Below are 15,000 nucleotides of genomic sequence, written 5' to 3' on the forward strand. Positions count from 1 at the left end.
GGGTGAGTTGCTGTTGTCTTTGTTAAATGTGCATTCTGTCCCCATTCTTTTCGACTTACGTCTGAGATCATTGGGAATGGAGGGCTGGGGGGAAGGGTAGGATCAGCATGGCAGAATCAGTTACTTTATTTTTCTTCCCTTTGTCTCAAATTTTATATATATATATATATATATGTGTGTGTGTGTGTGTGTGTGTGTGTGTGTGTGTGTGTGTGTGTGTGTGTGTGTGTGTGTGTGTGTCCATATATCTTTATATAAAAAGATAAAGATATAGATAGATAGATAGAGATGAACAGGTAGATGAATAGATATCAATAAACTATATGTGTTTTATTTTCAGTTCACAACTCCAAATACGTGTTGTTTCCTTGATAACAGGTTACAACATTACCTCCTGTCCTTACAACAGACTACAGATCAGTGAAACTCAAGACGCTGTTTTGACCTGCAGTGGTATAACACATAACACCATGGTGTGGAGGGTAAACCATACAGACGGTACAGTGTTACAGATTGGCACGTGTACCAAGTCAAATGGACAGTGCAGTGTCACAAACAGTGACTACAGCTTAAGCATCACCCCACAGAACAGTACCAGTCAGCTGACCATCACAGGGAACCACAGGACCAGGATTGCTGGCACAGTGCAGTGTGCAGGACTGAGTGGTGGAAACATGGTGGACCCTGCAACGTGTGATGTACAAGTTGTGTGTAAGTGCCTTTTTGGGGTAAGTGGTTTTGAAGTCCGTTTGAAGCGCACTTGTTTGACCACTATACCTCTCCTTCCCTCCCTCCCTCCCTCCCTCCCTTGGGGAATGTGGGCAGGGGAGGGAGGGAGAGAAGTTAAGAAGCATGCTTTCCACTTGGTGAGATGAGCATGTTGCTTACGTCATTAAAGCATTTGATTCTCTCTCACCCTCTCTCTCTCATGCGATCAACACTTTGAATATGATCACAAAAAATATGTTTCCCTGTCTTTGTTCCAAACTGGGCACACCTCTTTTTTGTTCAGTGTAGGTAACTCTACTAAGAAGACTGTGTTGTTTTTTTCAACACAGACACATCCTACACCATAACCAACTGCAGGACAGCAGTGAACACCACAGACTGGACAGTGTCTGGGTCATGTGACGTGGACAAGATCTACGCCTCTGATGATGGGTATTGGTGTTCATGGTGGTTCATTCCAAATGTTGGGGTATGTAGCTCTGTATGATAATATTAGACTGTGCAAAACATAGAGCGCTTGTGCATGTGCCTGTGTGTGGGGGAAGGTGGGAGTGGTTAGCTGGGGTGGGTTAGGCTCTTGTGTGTGTGTGTGTGTGTGTGTGTGTGTGTGTGTGTGTGTGTGTGTGTGTGTATGTGCGAGTATGTGTGTGCGTGTACGTATGTATGTATGTATCTATGTGTGTGTGTGTGCGTGTGTTTGCGTGTGTGTGTGTGTGTGTGTGTGTGTGTGTGTGTGTGTGTGTGACATAAAAAGTGAAGTGGTTTGAATTAAAGTTTACTGCTAAAAGTACTCGTACCATTAAACGTGAAGTGGTTTGAATTAAAGTTTACAGCTAAAAGTACTCATACCATAAAGAGTGAAGTGGTTTGAATTAAAGTTTACAGCTAAAAGTACTCATACCATAATTAAAGTTTACAGCTAAAAGTACCTGTTAGGTGGAATGAGAGTGATTAGCCGAACAGATATAATTTTACAATTGTAATATGAATACTAATTGCAGAATATGAGTGTCAAACAGTTCTAGCTACCATGTGCGTGCGCGCGAGTCCAGAGTTGTTGTTGTGTGTATGTTGTCTGCTGTGTACTGTTTATTCTCGTTTTTGTTTCTGTGTCTTGTGTGAGTGGTGCTTGGAACACACAACCTAAGTGGGAATTTTTACCTACCATATGTTCATCAAGTTCATTTATTCTTTTTCTTTTTTTTTCAGACTCAAACCCCTTTCCCAGGACAAATGACACTGACGTCATCATTCACAGACAGCACAGGACAGGAATACCACACAGCAACGTGTTCCTTCACTGGTCAGCCATTGCTCTCTGATGATGGTTTGTATTTCCTGTGGATTGATCCTGGAGACAGTCCTGGTTATGAGCACTATGTACAGGATCTTAATATAAGTAAGTAAGTAAGTAAGTCTCTCTCTCTCTCTCTCTCTCTCTCTCTCTCTCTCTCTGTCAATACACACACACACATCTCTCTCTCTCTCTCTCTCTCTCTCTCTATATATATATATATATATCTTATATATATATATATATATATATATATGTATGTATATATGTGTGTGTGTGTGTGTGTGTGTGTGTGACTTAATGCATGTGTGTGCGCATTTGTACTTGTTTGTATCTGTACAGGTGCGTGTGTATGTTTGTGTATGTGAGTCAGCAGTCCTCAAAGACAGATGATTCATAAGCTTTGATATCCATGTGTTCGGGGGGTGTTGGAGGAGGGGGAGCACCCGTAAGAGTAGAAATAACGACGACAGCATTAACAACAACATTACAACATTAACGATAATATCGGTATCAAACTCGTCACAGTTACTGGTTGATGTGAGAACATAAACACTATAGTCGTAGTCACGTATCGGAGTGTAAGGCCACTGTGTATGATTAAACTGTTGCAAGTTGATATGCCTTACAGCGTCCTTTCTTCTTTTTCATGATTCCCCTGATGGTTCAAGTGGGTACCACACGTGATTCTCGAAAGCCTTGTCACCCTTGTTTGAAAAATAAGTGTTAGCTTCAGTACCCGTTAATGTCAGTTTGTTTGTTGTTTGACAGCATCCCCAAAGGACCTCCCTCAGTTACACAACTGTCCAGATGACATCATAGAGGGTGATGACGATACCTGTGAATGTCGGGCCTCTCCCTCTGAACCATCTGCCCTGGTGTCATGGTTCAGGCAGTGGTCATGCTGTCAGCAACACATCAACACTACAGCTGACCAATGTACCCGGGTCACTGGATGGTCAGATCTACACGTGCAGTCAGTACTGGGGTGGATTCGCAGCCAGGCATGTGAAAACAACAGTGTACACAGTTAACGTGAAATGTGAGTTTGTGGGAATCGGTTTTATATGTGTCTGTGTGCACGTGTGATTGACTGTGCGAAGAGGAGAAAAAGGTGTTGGCATGTCTGACTACAAAAAGAAAGAAAGCAATGAAGGAAGGAAGGAAGGAAGGAAAGGAAGAAAGTCCTATCGTTTCATTGCTTTGTTTTGTTTTTAATTTTATTGTTGTGTCTGGCAGTTGCTACAATGTTTACTCTCTTCTCTTCTTTTGTCTTTCTTTTGTTGTTGTTGTTATTTTATTTTTTCCCTGTCATCTCACGCCCTGTTTCTTCATTGGCTGTCCCGTAAGACACCACTGGTTATGTATACCACAGAGAGAGAGACAGAGACAGACAGATAAACTGACTGACTGACTGACTGACTGACTGACAGACGCAGAGACAAAAGGACAGGCACACAGAAGATAGATACACACACATAGACACAGACAGACACACACGGAGAAGAGATGTATTCACAAAGGGAAAATTATTGTCCTTTCTTTCGTTTTATGCTGCAGACCCTCCGCCATCTCCCCCAGAGATCAGTGGAACCACCAGCCACACTGAGGGAGACTCTCTGTCTCTGACCTGCACTGTGACAGGCGGAAATCCTCCTGTTAGTGCCGTCACGTTCTATTGTGGAACACACAGTGATGGACCAGACACAGCTGATGGTGAGACAGTGGTCAGCAGTGTATCCATCAACTCCGTGTCTGCCAGGGACAGTGGCACTCTGTGTCTTTGCTTTGCAGTCTGGGATGACAGACCCAGCCTTTATACAGCAACGACAACTGTCACCATCACTGTTGTCCCAGGTAGGATTGATCATGACACATAAGATACGATAGATTCACTATGTCTATGCCTTGTTTACTTTTGTCTGTGGCTGAAAAACTCAGAAGTGTATCTATTTTGCAGTATGGTCTCTTCTCATGAGATGACGGTACCGACCATTATGCAACAATGTCAGCTGTCGTCCTCTCAGCGTTAGGGGATGTGGGATTCACTTAAACCGGACTTTATTTAAAATTTCGTTTCTCTGTGCCTTTTTCTGTATTTTCTCTTTCTTTCTCTGTTTATTTGTTGGGTTGGTTGTTCCCTTGTTTTTGTCTTTCTTGAGAAGAAAGGGTGGTTAACTGCCAGACGTGTTTCAGACTATGTTTATGTTTTTAAGAAGAAGAAACAGTCTTTCTTGTACAACGTAATAAACAGTAATTACATATTTACAATATGATTCATTATTGTCACATAACATTTTTCGTTATCAGCAGGGAAAGCTAGTATAGTATACATCACATATACTGGTCTGTGCAACTCCACTACACCTACTACAACGATTTAAGTACCTCAATTACACCAGCACTTAATTCATGAATCAGTCTGGTAGGAAACATAATGCAATCTGTAATAACGTTTGGTGCCAGTGTGTGCGAGTGTGAACCAGTGTATATGGGGTGTATATAACGGACGTTTTTTGTTGCTGTTTTTACTTGTGTATTTGAAGTTTATGGGAGTAACACTTTTGTCATTGTTGTCCTGACCAGTGACCACAGACAGTCCCAGCACCAACAGTCCCAGCACCAACAGTCCCAAGGACGACAGCAGTGAAAAAGGTCTGGCAGTCACGGTGGGTGGAGCAGTGGGCGGGGTTGCCGTTGTCATCATCGTTGTTTTGGCCGTCGTCATCGTCGTCCTGTGGAAGAGAATACGTGAGACCATCATCCACTGTCTGTCTGTCTGTCCGACTGTCTGTCTGTCTGTCCGACTGTCTGTCTGTCTGTCTATCTGTCTGTATGTCTGTCTGACTCTCTCTCTCTCTCTCTCTCTCTCTCTCTCTCTTGTCAGTACTCATACCGTCCATGCACAAAGCTTCATGGTGGTTTTCTGGGTGGTTTCTCTTGTTTGCGTTAGACATCCTCTCCGTTAAAAATGGCTGGAGTCATCACACACACACACACACACACACACACACACACACACACACACACACACACACATACACACACACACAAACGCGCGCGCGCGCTCATAAGGGCATATGCATTTGAAAACATTATCTATAACTGAGACAAAGTCGCTGCAATCTGATCTGCCACATCATTGTCACTGAAACGTATAATGCCACCGTCCAGGTTTGGAGGTGACAGTCAAGTGTGAACATTGGTTAAGAAAAAGGAAAAAGAAAAAGAAAAAAAACCCATCAATATCGAAAGTGATGAAAGTAATTGGATGTGTTCAGTGCGCAGTACAATTTTGCCACGAGGTACATAAAATGCATTTTCAAAACATCTTCAGCAGAAATTGATTTCCAGCAATTGTCAATGAAGTATTCTTCACATAACAAAAGAGATCAATGTCGTTTCCTAAACAATACAGCTTGATGTTGTTTCATCACATGTCCATATCGGACCGAACTTTCGTCAACATCCCTAAATATGACTCGAAAGATAGAAAATTGTCTCTTAACTTGTCTGAAAATGTTCTCTCTTTTTCATTTCTAAATGTGTACAAGAATTACTTACCTCATACTGAATGCTATCATACCTTATTACTTTCTCGGGGACATTGCCTTTCGTCATTTTTTCCTCAATAAATGCGTTATTTAACCCTTTCACTGCCAGTCAATTTAGAGTACAACATTCCGAAAAGAGAGTGCTAAGAATAGCTGAGGATTCCCCCGTGCAATGTATAGAAAATATGGCCTATCCTACCACCGAACATTAAGAGTAGTAGGTTCATGGATAACAGACCAATGAATGGTCACCTTTCAGTGACATGGGTCCTCTACCACGCCTGTACATAAAGGCGAGCTTGGCGGTGAAAGGGTTAAGTACGGTCATGCATCATTTTGTTTCAGTTTTAAATGCAACACAGGAGAGGACATCTGATAAATGTTTGATGAACGTTTCACAGGTGAACCCAGGTACGCTAAAACCACCCCGCGGGGACAGCAGGACGATGACCACACCTACACAGAGATGGACAACTATGAGCAGATCAACCCTCCTGGTATGCACATGTGTATGACGACTGACAATTAGCATGAACACACTGACAACATCAATACGGAAGTCGATCATGCAGGCTACCACAGAAACTGTTCAAAATGCAAAAACCTTGTGACCTATGACCTCGTCACTAGTCAGTAGCTTCATGTCTACAGATTGTGACCTATGACCTCGTCACTAGTCAGTAGCTTCATGTCTACAGATTGTGATCTATGACCTCGTCACTAGTCAGTAGCTTCATGTCTACAGATTGTGACCTATGACCTCGTCACTAGTCAGTGACCTTCATGTCTACAGATTGTGACCTATGACCTCGTCACTAACCAGTGGATTCATGTCTACAGATTGTGACCTATGACCTCGTCACTAACCAATGGATTCATGTCTACAGATTCTGACATCTGCTAGCATCTGTCTTCGTCACCTGTCTGTGTCCGTGCTGTGTATAGGGTTGTGTACAGGGACTGTTCGTTATCATTGCTCGGTAGTTGTTATTTGTTCGTTGATTTGCTGGAAAGTGTTTTCTGTGTGTCTGTGTCTGTCTGGCTGTGTGTCTGTGTCTGTCTGGCTGTGTGTCTGTGTCTGTCTGGCTGTGTGTCTGTGTCTGTCTGGCTGTGTGTCTGTCTGTCTGGCTGTGTGTCTCTGTCTGTCTGGCTGTGTGTCTGTGTCTGTCTGGCTGTGTGTCTGTGTGTCTGTGTCTGTCTGGCAGTGTGTCTGTGTCTGTCTGGCTGTGTGTCTGTCTGGCTGTGTGTCTGTGTCTGTCTGTCTGGCTGTGTGTCTGTGTCTGTCTGGCTGTGTGTCTGTGTTTGCCTGGCTGTGTGTTTGCCCCCCCCCCCTCTCTCTCTATCCCCCCCCCTCACACATACACACACACACACTTTCCCAGAACCTTTATTCATCTCAGCTGATATCATAATAAACTAATATGTAGGATTCCTAATTTAAATCCGTTTGCGATTGTAATGAAGGTCTACTAACAAAATCTGCTTACTCTTAAGCACATACAGTAAACGTCTTTGGGTTTGTTTGTTTGTTTGTTTGTTTTTCAGCGCCAACGGCTGCACAGAATGAACAGAGCACCGTGGAACAGCACCAGTATGAAAACACAGCTGGTTCTGAAGACAACCAGCAACATCTGCCTGCTGGAAGTACGTCCACGGGAAGACAAGAGAGTCTGTCGTACAGACACTACCAAAACGAGCCTGAAACCAGTAAGCTAAGGACGTCCACTCAGGACTAGGAAAACACCAAAAACAGTGTGTAAACTGTGTAAACCATCGGTTTTAAGACCCCACCCCACCCCTAATTCCTTCCTGTGATTTGTTCCTTATTCAAAAAGCTGTTTGCCAGTCCAGTTTAAGACATGTATGCAAGTCTGCTTACTCTTAATCACACACAATAAACGTCGTTCGGTGTGTTTGTTTTTCAGCACCAACGGCCACACAGAATGAACGGAGCACCGTGGAACAGCACCAGTATGAAAACACAGCTGGTTCTGAAGACAGCCAGCAACATCTGCCTGCTGGAAATACGTCCACGGGAAGACAAGAGAGGTCGTCTGCCGGACATTACGAAATCGAACCTGAAACCAGTGAGCCAACGACGTCCTCTCAGGACTATGAAAACACCAAGAACACTGAGTAAACCGTGTTGACCACCGGCTTGGAGTAGAGTGAACCTGCTTTACAGGCCATCTTTTACTGCGGCCAGGATGAATCGTGTCCTTATTCGTATCATTGTTATCTGTTTCAATCATAGTAATATTATGATGCTGGTGGTAATCGTTGTAACACTGAGTACGTGGACCCTTTGTTTTCTTCCTTTCTTTCTTTCTTTCCTTGAAAAGCCATTTCAAACGCATCTCTATGGGTTTTCGTTTTAAGTAGTAAGCCACTTCTATCACCATCCGTCTTCCTGGTTCTCTCATACCCCCTCCATTACCTCTCTTATTCTCTGTCTCTGTCTCTCTCTCTCTGTCTCTCTCTGTCTCTGTCTCTGTCTCTCTGTCTCTGTCTCTCTCTGTCTCTGTCTCTGTCTCTGTCTCTGTCTGTCTGTCTCTCTCACTCTGTCACTCTGTCTCTCTCTGTCTCTGTCTCTGTCTCTGTCTCTGTCTCTCTCTCTCTCTCTCTCTCACTTCCCACATTGATTTAATCAAATGTTTTTACATGAAAGTTTTATTCGTCTTTTACCAATTTCATTTCTTTAACACTTGTGATCAGTTGGTTGCTATACACATAACTAATTTTGTTCAGAATGTCACCCTGTGCATGTTCAATTTTATTTTTATCATAGCATACCGTGCATAATATTTCTTCTCTATACTTTATATAGTTCTTTGTATTAGACGGTATTGACAGACTTGTTTCTGGAGGAAATCAGTGCATAAGAAAATGGGCACTTTGACATTGAATAAATGTGTTGTAGTAATATCGATTGTTCTGCTATCGGTGTAAAGTAGATTTGAATCATTGCAAGTGAAAAACGTCGTTTGTGTCTTAAACTGTAACAGGTGTGTTTGTATGTACATGACAAGAACAAGAACGTAAGCGCCATATGGAAGAAAGGGAGACATTTGTTTTTCAGTTGGGGGGACAGCCTTTAATGAACACTTTCCAGACTATAACAGACTTTAATGAACACTTTCCATGCTATAACAGCCTTTAATTAACACTTTCCAGGCTATAACAGCCTTTAATTAACACTTTCCAGGCTATCAGTCAAAAGCGTTCCCAGGAGCTGGAACTTTGGAAATTATACTTGACGTTTGTGTAGTGGAATTGTGCTATATGTTGGTGCATTGGAATTGTGCTTTATGTTGGTGTATTAATTCAATTGTACTTTCTGTTTGTACACTGGAGTTGTGCATGTACTTTTTGTTCGTGCATTGTGCTTTATCTTTGTGCACAAGAGATGTACTTCATGCATGTGCATTGGAATTGTGCTTTGTGCTTGTGCATTTGACTTTTACTTTATGCTATTGTATTGCAATGTACGTCATATTTTTGCATTTGAATTGTATTTTATGCCTGTGCATTTGAAAATGTACTTCATGCATGTGCATTCACATTGTAATCTTATGCACATGCACTGGAATTGTACTTTATGCTTGTGCGTTAGAATTGTGTTTTATGCTTGGGCATTGGAATTGCACTTTATGCACGTGCATTGGAATTGTACTTTATTCACGTGCATTGAAATTGTACTTTATTCACGTACATTGGAATTGTACTTTATGCACGTGCATTGGAATTGTACTTTATTCACGTACATTGGAATTGTACTTTATGCACGTGCATTGGAATTGTACTTTATTCACGTGCATTGGAATTGTACTTCATGCACGTGGATTGGAGTTGTACTTTATGCTGTTGAATTTGAATTGTACTTTATGCTCATGCATTGGAGTTGTACTTTATGCACGTGCATTGGAATTGCACTTTATGCTGTTGAATTTAAATTGTACTTTATGCTTATGCATTGGAGTTGTATTTTATTCACGTGCATTGGAGTTGTACTTTATGCACGTGCATTGAAGTTGTACTTATTCACGTGCATTGGAATTGTACTTTATGCACGTGCATTGGAATTGTACTTTATTCACCTGCATTAGAGTTGTTCTTTATGCAGGTGCATTGGAATTGTACTGTATTCACGTGCATTGGAATTGTACTTTATGCACGTGCATTGGAATTGTACTTTATGCACGTGCATTGGAATTGTACTTTATGCACGTGCATTGGAGTTGTATTTTATGCACGTGCATTGGAGTTGTATTTTATTCACGTGGATTGGAGCTGTTGGCCTATAGTGGTGGTTGAGTGGTATAGAGCTGATTGCATGGATCTTTCTGCACGCAAGACAATTTGACGACATTTTTGTTCATCTCCATGATCTATAGAGGGATCCTGTACTATAGTTACATTCTTTATTTCCTGTTGTGTTTTTGTAGAAGCTGCTTGCGGACATTGGGGATGTTTGTTGTTGTTGTTGTTGTATTCTTTAAATTAGTAGTGCGATATTCTCTGTAGAAAGTGCCATTTTTTTGTAAGTATTAGGAATGTGTCTAGTATCTACTCAGGCTCAAGCTTTAATCATTGGGCTATTGCGTCCGTCTTTTTTAAGTATTAGAAATGTATCTAGTGTCTACTCTGCCTCAAGCAGAAATACAAGTATGCAGAGTGTAAGAGTATGTGCGGTATTTCGGGATTATTTAGAAAGTGAATAAACTGTATTGTTAAAAATGTAACTGGAATTCACAGTGTCTGTTGTGTGTGAATGCAAGAAATCGAAACTGAAGACACGTCTGTTCCACTTGGCTGCGTAATGATTAATCCTTTTAAATCCTTTTGTAACGTGTTCTTCATCATACTGCTCTGGTTACAATATTTGTTCTGGCTGTCTCATTGTACAGGTCTAAGTATGAAATAAAAACGGGAGGGAGAGAGAGAGAGAGAGAGAGAAGGAGGGAGTGAGAGAGAGAGGGGGAGAGGGAGGGAGAGAGAGAGGGGGGAGGGGGGAAGGGGAGAGAGGGAGGGAGAGAGAGATGGAGAAAGGGAGAGAGAGAGAGTGGAGGGAGACAGAGAGATGGAGGGAAAGAGAGAGGGGGAGGGAGGAGGGAAAGAGAGGGAGGGAGGAGAGAGTCAAGAAAGAAAGAAAACGGCACACACAGAGATAGAGATGGGGGGGGGGGGGGTCAAGGTAAACACTGAACCATGCAAAACACATTACTGTTCTTGTTTTTTGTATCTTCAGTTTAACGTCTATTCACTATAAAGTCAGGTCAGGTCATTAGATCTGCTACTGGTAACCTGTAATCCAGTACAACCTGTTCAGGGTCGGGTTGCCGGCGACTAAACCGGCACTCCCACCGCTCCCTTCCGGGACTGGTGAGGCGGGTGGCTAGACACCCTTATGGAGATCCATAAAAGGGCGTTGGCTCAGGAGAGCCACCGACGGCCATCTAGCTCCACTGTGCTGTGTGCATGCCACACGCAGTTGGCCCCCGGGGTGTGTCTACCCATGCATGCGAAGTCTGGATCCGGCAGAATCTGCGGAAGAAACCTATCAGTTCAACGGAGAGGAAGGCGGCTACAGCAACGCACTGTGGAGTGCAGAGAGCAAGATGAGACACCGAAAGGATATCTTGGTCATCCACTGCATCCGTGCTCATCCTCCAGTCGTCTCGACTTAGTCTTGCCACTGGAAATTGGTGGACCCGGACGAGAGAGTGAGGTTGACGTTGCGCAACTCCTCTTCACTTTAAACAAACTCATTGCGCAAGTCATCAGTCATCCAAAATAACCTTTCATCCTTCATCATTTCATCACCCCCAAGTCCTGTGGCGACAGGCGAGCGACGAAACGACAGGTGTGGGTACACTGGCAGTCGCAGTCGCAGACCTGCATGCAGGCGGCTCAGGCCATAGGGTCGTTCTTCGTCGACAGGAGCAGCGATGGAGCTCGGCAGCCGTCTGAGCGTCTGAGCAGCCCTCTTTAGGAATGCACTGCTCACCTCCCTGGCATGAGGAAGGGGCTAGAAAAGGTGCCCTAAAAATTGCCTGCTCCATATCACCCTGGCCAGCATACCGTGGCTGGCGGGGACCCTACATCAGCGGTCGAAACAACAAGAAAGAAAAGAAAAAAAACAAGGATCGTTCCTCTCACCATTAGTGCTTGGAACATAAGGACTCTCCTGGACAGAGATAACGCGGACAGACCCCAAAGGAGAACGGCACTAGTTGCATCCGAACTCGCCAGATACAACATTGACATCGCAGCCTTGAGTGAGACTCGGCTTGCAGGTGAAGGCGAGCTCTGTGAACGGGGATCTGGTTACACCTTCTTCTGGAGTGGACGAGGAAGCGAAGAGCGACGTGAGGCTGGCGTTGGTTTTGCAGTAAAAACAGCACTTGTCAGCAAGCTAGCTGGAATCCCAAAGGGAGTCAACGATAGGCTTATGACCATGAAACTCCCACTGGCATCTGGCCAGAAGCACCTCACCATTGTCAGTGCCTACGCCCCAACCATGACCAACCCGGATGAAGTGAAGGCGAAGTTCTACGAGGACCTTCACTCTGTCATTGCTGCTATCCCTAAAGCAGACAAGCTCATCATTCTTGGGGACTTCAATGCTAGAGTTGGCTCTGACTACATCTCCTGGGATGGAGTGATTGGAAAGCACGGTGTGGGCCACTGCAACCCAAATGGATTGCTTTTGCTTCAGACCTGTGCAGAGCACGAACTGCTGATAACCAACACAGTTTTCTGCCTCCCTACCCGTAACAGGACGTCATGGATGCACCCTCGCTCAAAGCATTGGCATCTCATCGATTATGTCATCGTCAGGAAAAGGGATAGGCAAGATGTACGCGTAACAAAGACCATGTGCGGCGCCGAGTGTTGGACAGACCATCGCCTTGTAGTCTCGAAGCTGAATATTCGAATCCAGCCCAAGAGACGCCCCCAAGGCCAGAAGGCTCCAAAACAGCTCAACATCGCTAAGCTGAAAAACATCACCATCAAACAGTCCTTTGTGGAGCTGCTGGAAGATCGTCTGGAATCCGCCTCTCTGGACAACCAGAATGTGGAGTCTGACTGGAGGACCCTGCGTGAGCTGATCTATAGTACAGCTTCAGAGACCCTGGGACCCATGTCCAGAAAGCACAAAGACTGGTTTGATGAAAACTGTGATGAAATCAAGCAGCTTCTGGATGAGAAACGCCGTCTGCATCAAGCCTACCTGAGCAACCCAAAGTCCACATCAAAAAAGGATGTGTACGATGCCATCCGCAGGACTGTTCAGCAAAAGTTACGCCAGATGCAGGATAAGTGGCTGAGTGACAAAGCTGATGAGATCCAGGGATATGCTGACAGGCACGATATGAAGAGGTTCTATGATGCCTTAAAAGAAGTCTACGGCCCCACATCCTCAGGATCATCCCCCCTCCTCAGTGCAGATGGGAATACCTTGATCACCGAGAAGGAGAAAATTCTCGAACGCTGGGCTGAGCACTTCAACAGTGTCTTAAATCGCCCTTCCTCCATAAATGATGAAGCCATAGACCGTCTCCCACAAGTTCCCATCAACGAAGCACTGGACGATCCGCCAACACCTCTTGAGACCCAGAAAGCAATTCGTCTGCTATCTAGTGGCAAAGCACCTGGCTCAGACTCCATACCAGCAGAGGTCTACAAGGATGGAGGCACTGTGCTGACTGAGAAGCTCCATCAGCTGTACTCACTCATGTGGAAAGAAGAGACGATCCCCCAGGATTTCAAAGATGCATCTATCATTCACTTGTACAAGCGAAAGGGGAACCGGCAAGCCTGTGATAACCATCGGGGCATTTCCTTGCTCTCCATCGCAGGCAAGATACTTGCCAGGATCCTACTAAACCGCCTCACAGCACACCTTGACCAAGGTCATTTGCCTGAGAGCCAATGTGGATTCCGGAAAGAGCGCGGAACCACCGACATGGTGTTTGCTGCAAGGCAGCTGCAAGAGAAATGTCAGGAGCAAAATGCTGATCTGTTCTCCACCTATGTCGACCTCACTAAGGCCTTCGACACCGTGAGTAGAGAGGGACTGTGGAAGATCATGGCCAAGTACGGATGCCCTCGGAAATTTATTTCCTTGGTCAGCCAGTTCCATGAAGGCATGCAGGCTCGAGTCCAGGACAAAGGGGAAACATCTGCTCCTTTTGCTGTCACAAATGGTGTCAAGCAAGGCTGCGTCCTGGCTCCAACGCTGTTCAGCCTCATGTTCTCTGCAATGCTTACTGATGCCTTCAGAGATGGCGATGTTGGAATCGGCCTTAAGTACCGAACAGATGGTAAGTTGTTTGACCTCAGAAGGCTTCAAGCAAAAACGAAGGTCATGACAGACATCATCAGAGACTTTTTGTTTGCTGATGATTGTGCCCTCAACGCTGGATCTGAAGCTGACATGCAACTCAGCGTTGACAAGTTTGCCACTGCCAGCAGGAACTTCGGCCTTACCATCAGCACGAGGAAAACTGAAGTTCTCCATCAGCCAGCCCCAGGGAAACCCTACGTTGAGCCCAACATCACAGTCAACGGTCAGAGACTCAGTGCGGTGGAGCGGTTCACATACCTTGGCAGCACACTGTCACGAAATGCGACCATCGACGATGAAGTGAACGTCAGGATTGCAAGAGCAAGCACAACTTTTGGTAGACTCAGTGCAAATGTCTGGAACAGAAGAGGCATTAGTCTTGAGACCAAGCTAAAGGTCTACAGAGCAGTAGTTCTCCCCACACTACTGTACGCCTGCGAAACTTGGACAGTGTACCAACGACATGCCAAGAAGCTGAACCACTTCCACACAACATGCCTCAGGAAGCTACTGAACATCAAGTGGCAAGACAAGACCCCAGACACAGAGGTGCTCGCAAAAGCCACCCTTCCCAGCATCTTCACCATCCTGATGAAGTCCCAGCTTCGCTGGGCTGGACACGTGGCGCGCATGCCAGACCATCGGCTGCCCAAAAGGCTTTTCTATGGCGAGCTGCAACAAGGGAAGAGATCACACGGAGGTCAGAAGAAGCGCTTCAGAGATACTCTGAAAGTCTCTCTGAAAGCGTTTGATATCAACCCTGACTCCTGGGAGGAATCTGCAGTGGACCGTGACAAATGGCGTGCTGCTGTGCACAAAGGCGCCAAGTTGTGCGAGGCCAACAGGACTGCTGCAGCTGTTGAGAAGAGGCAGGCCAGAAAGTCACGGGCAAACAAGCTCCCTGACAATGGTATGCCTGTCTTTGTCTGCCCCAACTGTCAGCGAACATTTCGTGCGCAGATTGGACTATTCAGCCATCTGCGCATTCACAGATAGATTCATGAGCATCCTCCCCCCCCACCCCACCACCACCCTCCCCCCATCCCCCAGCTGGATGACAACGATGGTCATCA

At 45.0% G+C, this 15,000-nt stretch overlaps 2 protein-coding genes and 1 long non-coding RNA gene across 4 annotated transcripts in view; all 3 read left to right on the forward strand.

Moving 5' to 3' along the window:
• Positions 1-3,874, forward strand: part of LOC143291432 (uncharacterized) — a 3,986-nt gene extending 112 nt beyond the window's left edge. The window contains exons 1-6 of one of the 2 annotated variants that reach the window (XM_076601280.1): positions 1-2; positions 379-711; positions 1,059-1,198; positions 1,939-2,128; positions 2,795-3,065; positions 3,584-3,874. The exon at positions 1-2 is cut by the window's left edge and continues 112 nt beyond it. In XM_076601280.1, coding sequence (XP_076457395.1) covers positions 1-2; positions 379-711; positions 1,059-1,198; positions 1,939-2,128; positions 2,795-3,057 — 928 coding nt within the window. In that variant the 3' untranslated portion in view covers positions 3,058-3,065; positions 3,584-3,874. The remainder of the gene's footprint in view (positions 3-378; positions 712-1,058; positions 1,199-1,938; positions 2,129-2,794; positions 3,066-3,583) is intronic. The other variant, XM_076601282.1, reaches the window with a different exon arrangement.
• Positions 1-15,000, forward strand: part of LOC143291433 (uncharacterized) — a 22,085-nt gene that overhangs the window by 1,718 nt on the left and 5,367 nt on the right. The gene's annotated exons all lie outside the window — the stretch shown is intronic.
• On the forward strand, positions 3,985-8,077 carry LOC143291784 (uncharacterized). The gene is made up of 4 exons (XM_076601940.1): positions 3,985-4,051; positions 4,610-4,774; positions 5,979-6,074; positions 7,503-8,077. The coding sequence occupies exons 1-4, from the start codon at positions 3,985-3,987 to the stop codon at positions 7,715-7,717; spliced, it is 543 nt and encodes a 180-aa protein (XP_076458055.1). The 3' UTR covers positions 7,718-8,077.

This window comes from Babylonia areolata, chromosome 17 (assembly GCF_041734735.1).
Source record: "Babylonia areolata isolate BAREFJ2019XMU chromosome 17, ASM4173473v1, whole genome shotgun sequence".
NCBI classification, from domain to species: domain Eukaryota; kingdom Metazoa; phylum Mollusca; class Gastropoda; order Neogastropoda; family Buccinidae; genus Babylonia; species Babylonia areolata.

Coding starts and splice junctions, on each gene's coding strand:
- LOC143291784 (XM_076601940.1), top strand. CDS start 3,985: ATGGTCTCTTCTCATGAGATGACGGTACCGACCATTATGCAACAATGT. Junction 4,052..4,609: donor TCAGCTGTCGTCCTCTCAGC/GTTAGGGGATGT, acceptor TGTCCTGACCAG/TGACCACAGACAGTCCCAGC. Junction 6,075..7,502: donor TGAGCAGATCAACCCTCCTG/GTATGCACATGT, acceptor TTTGTTTTTCAG/CACCAACGGCCACACAGAAT.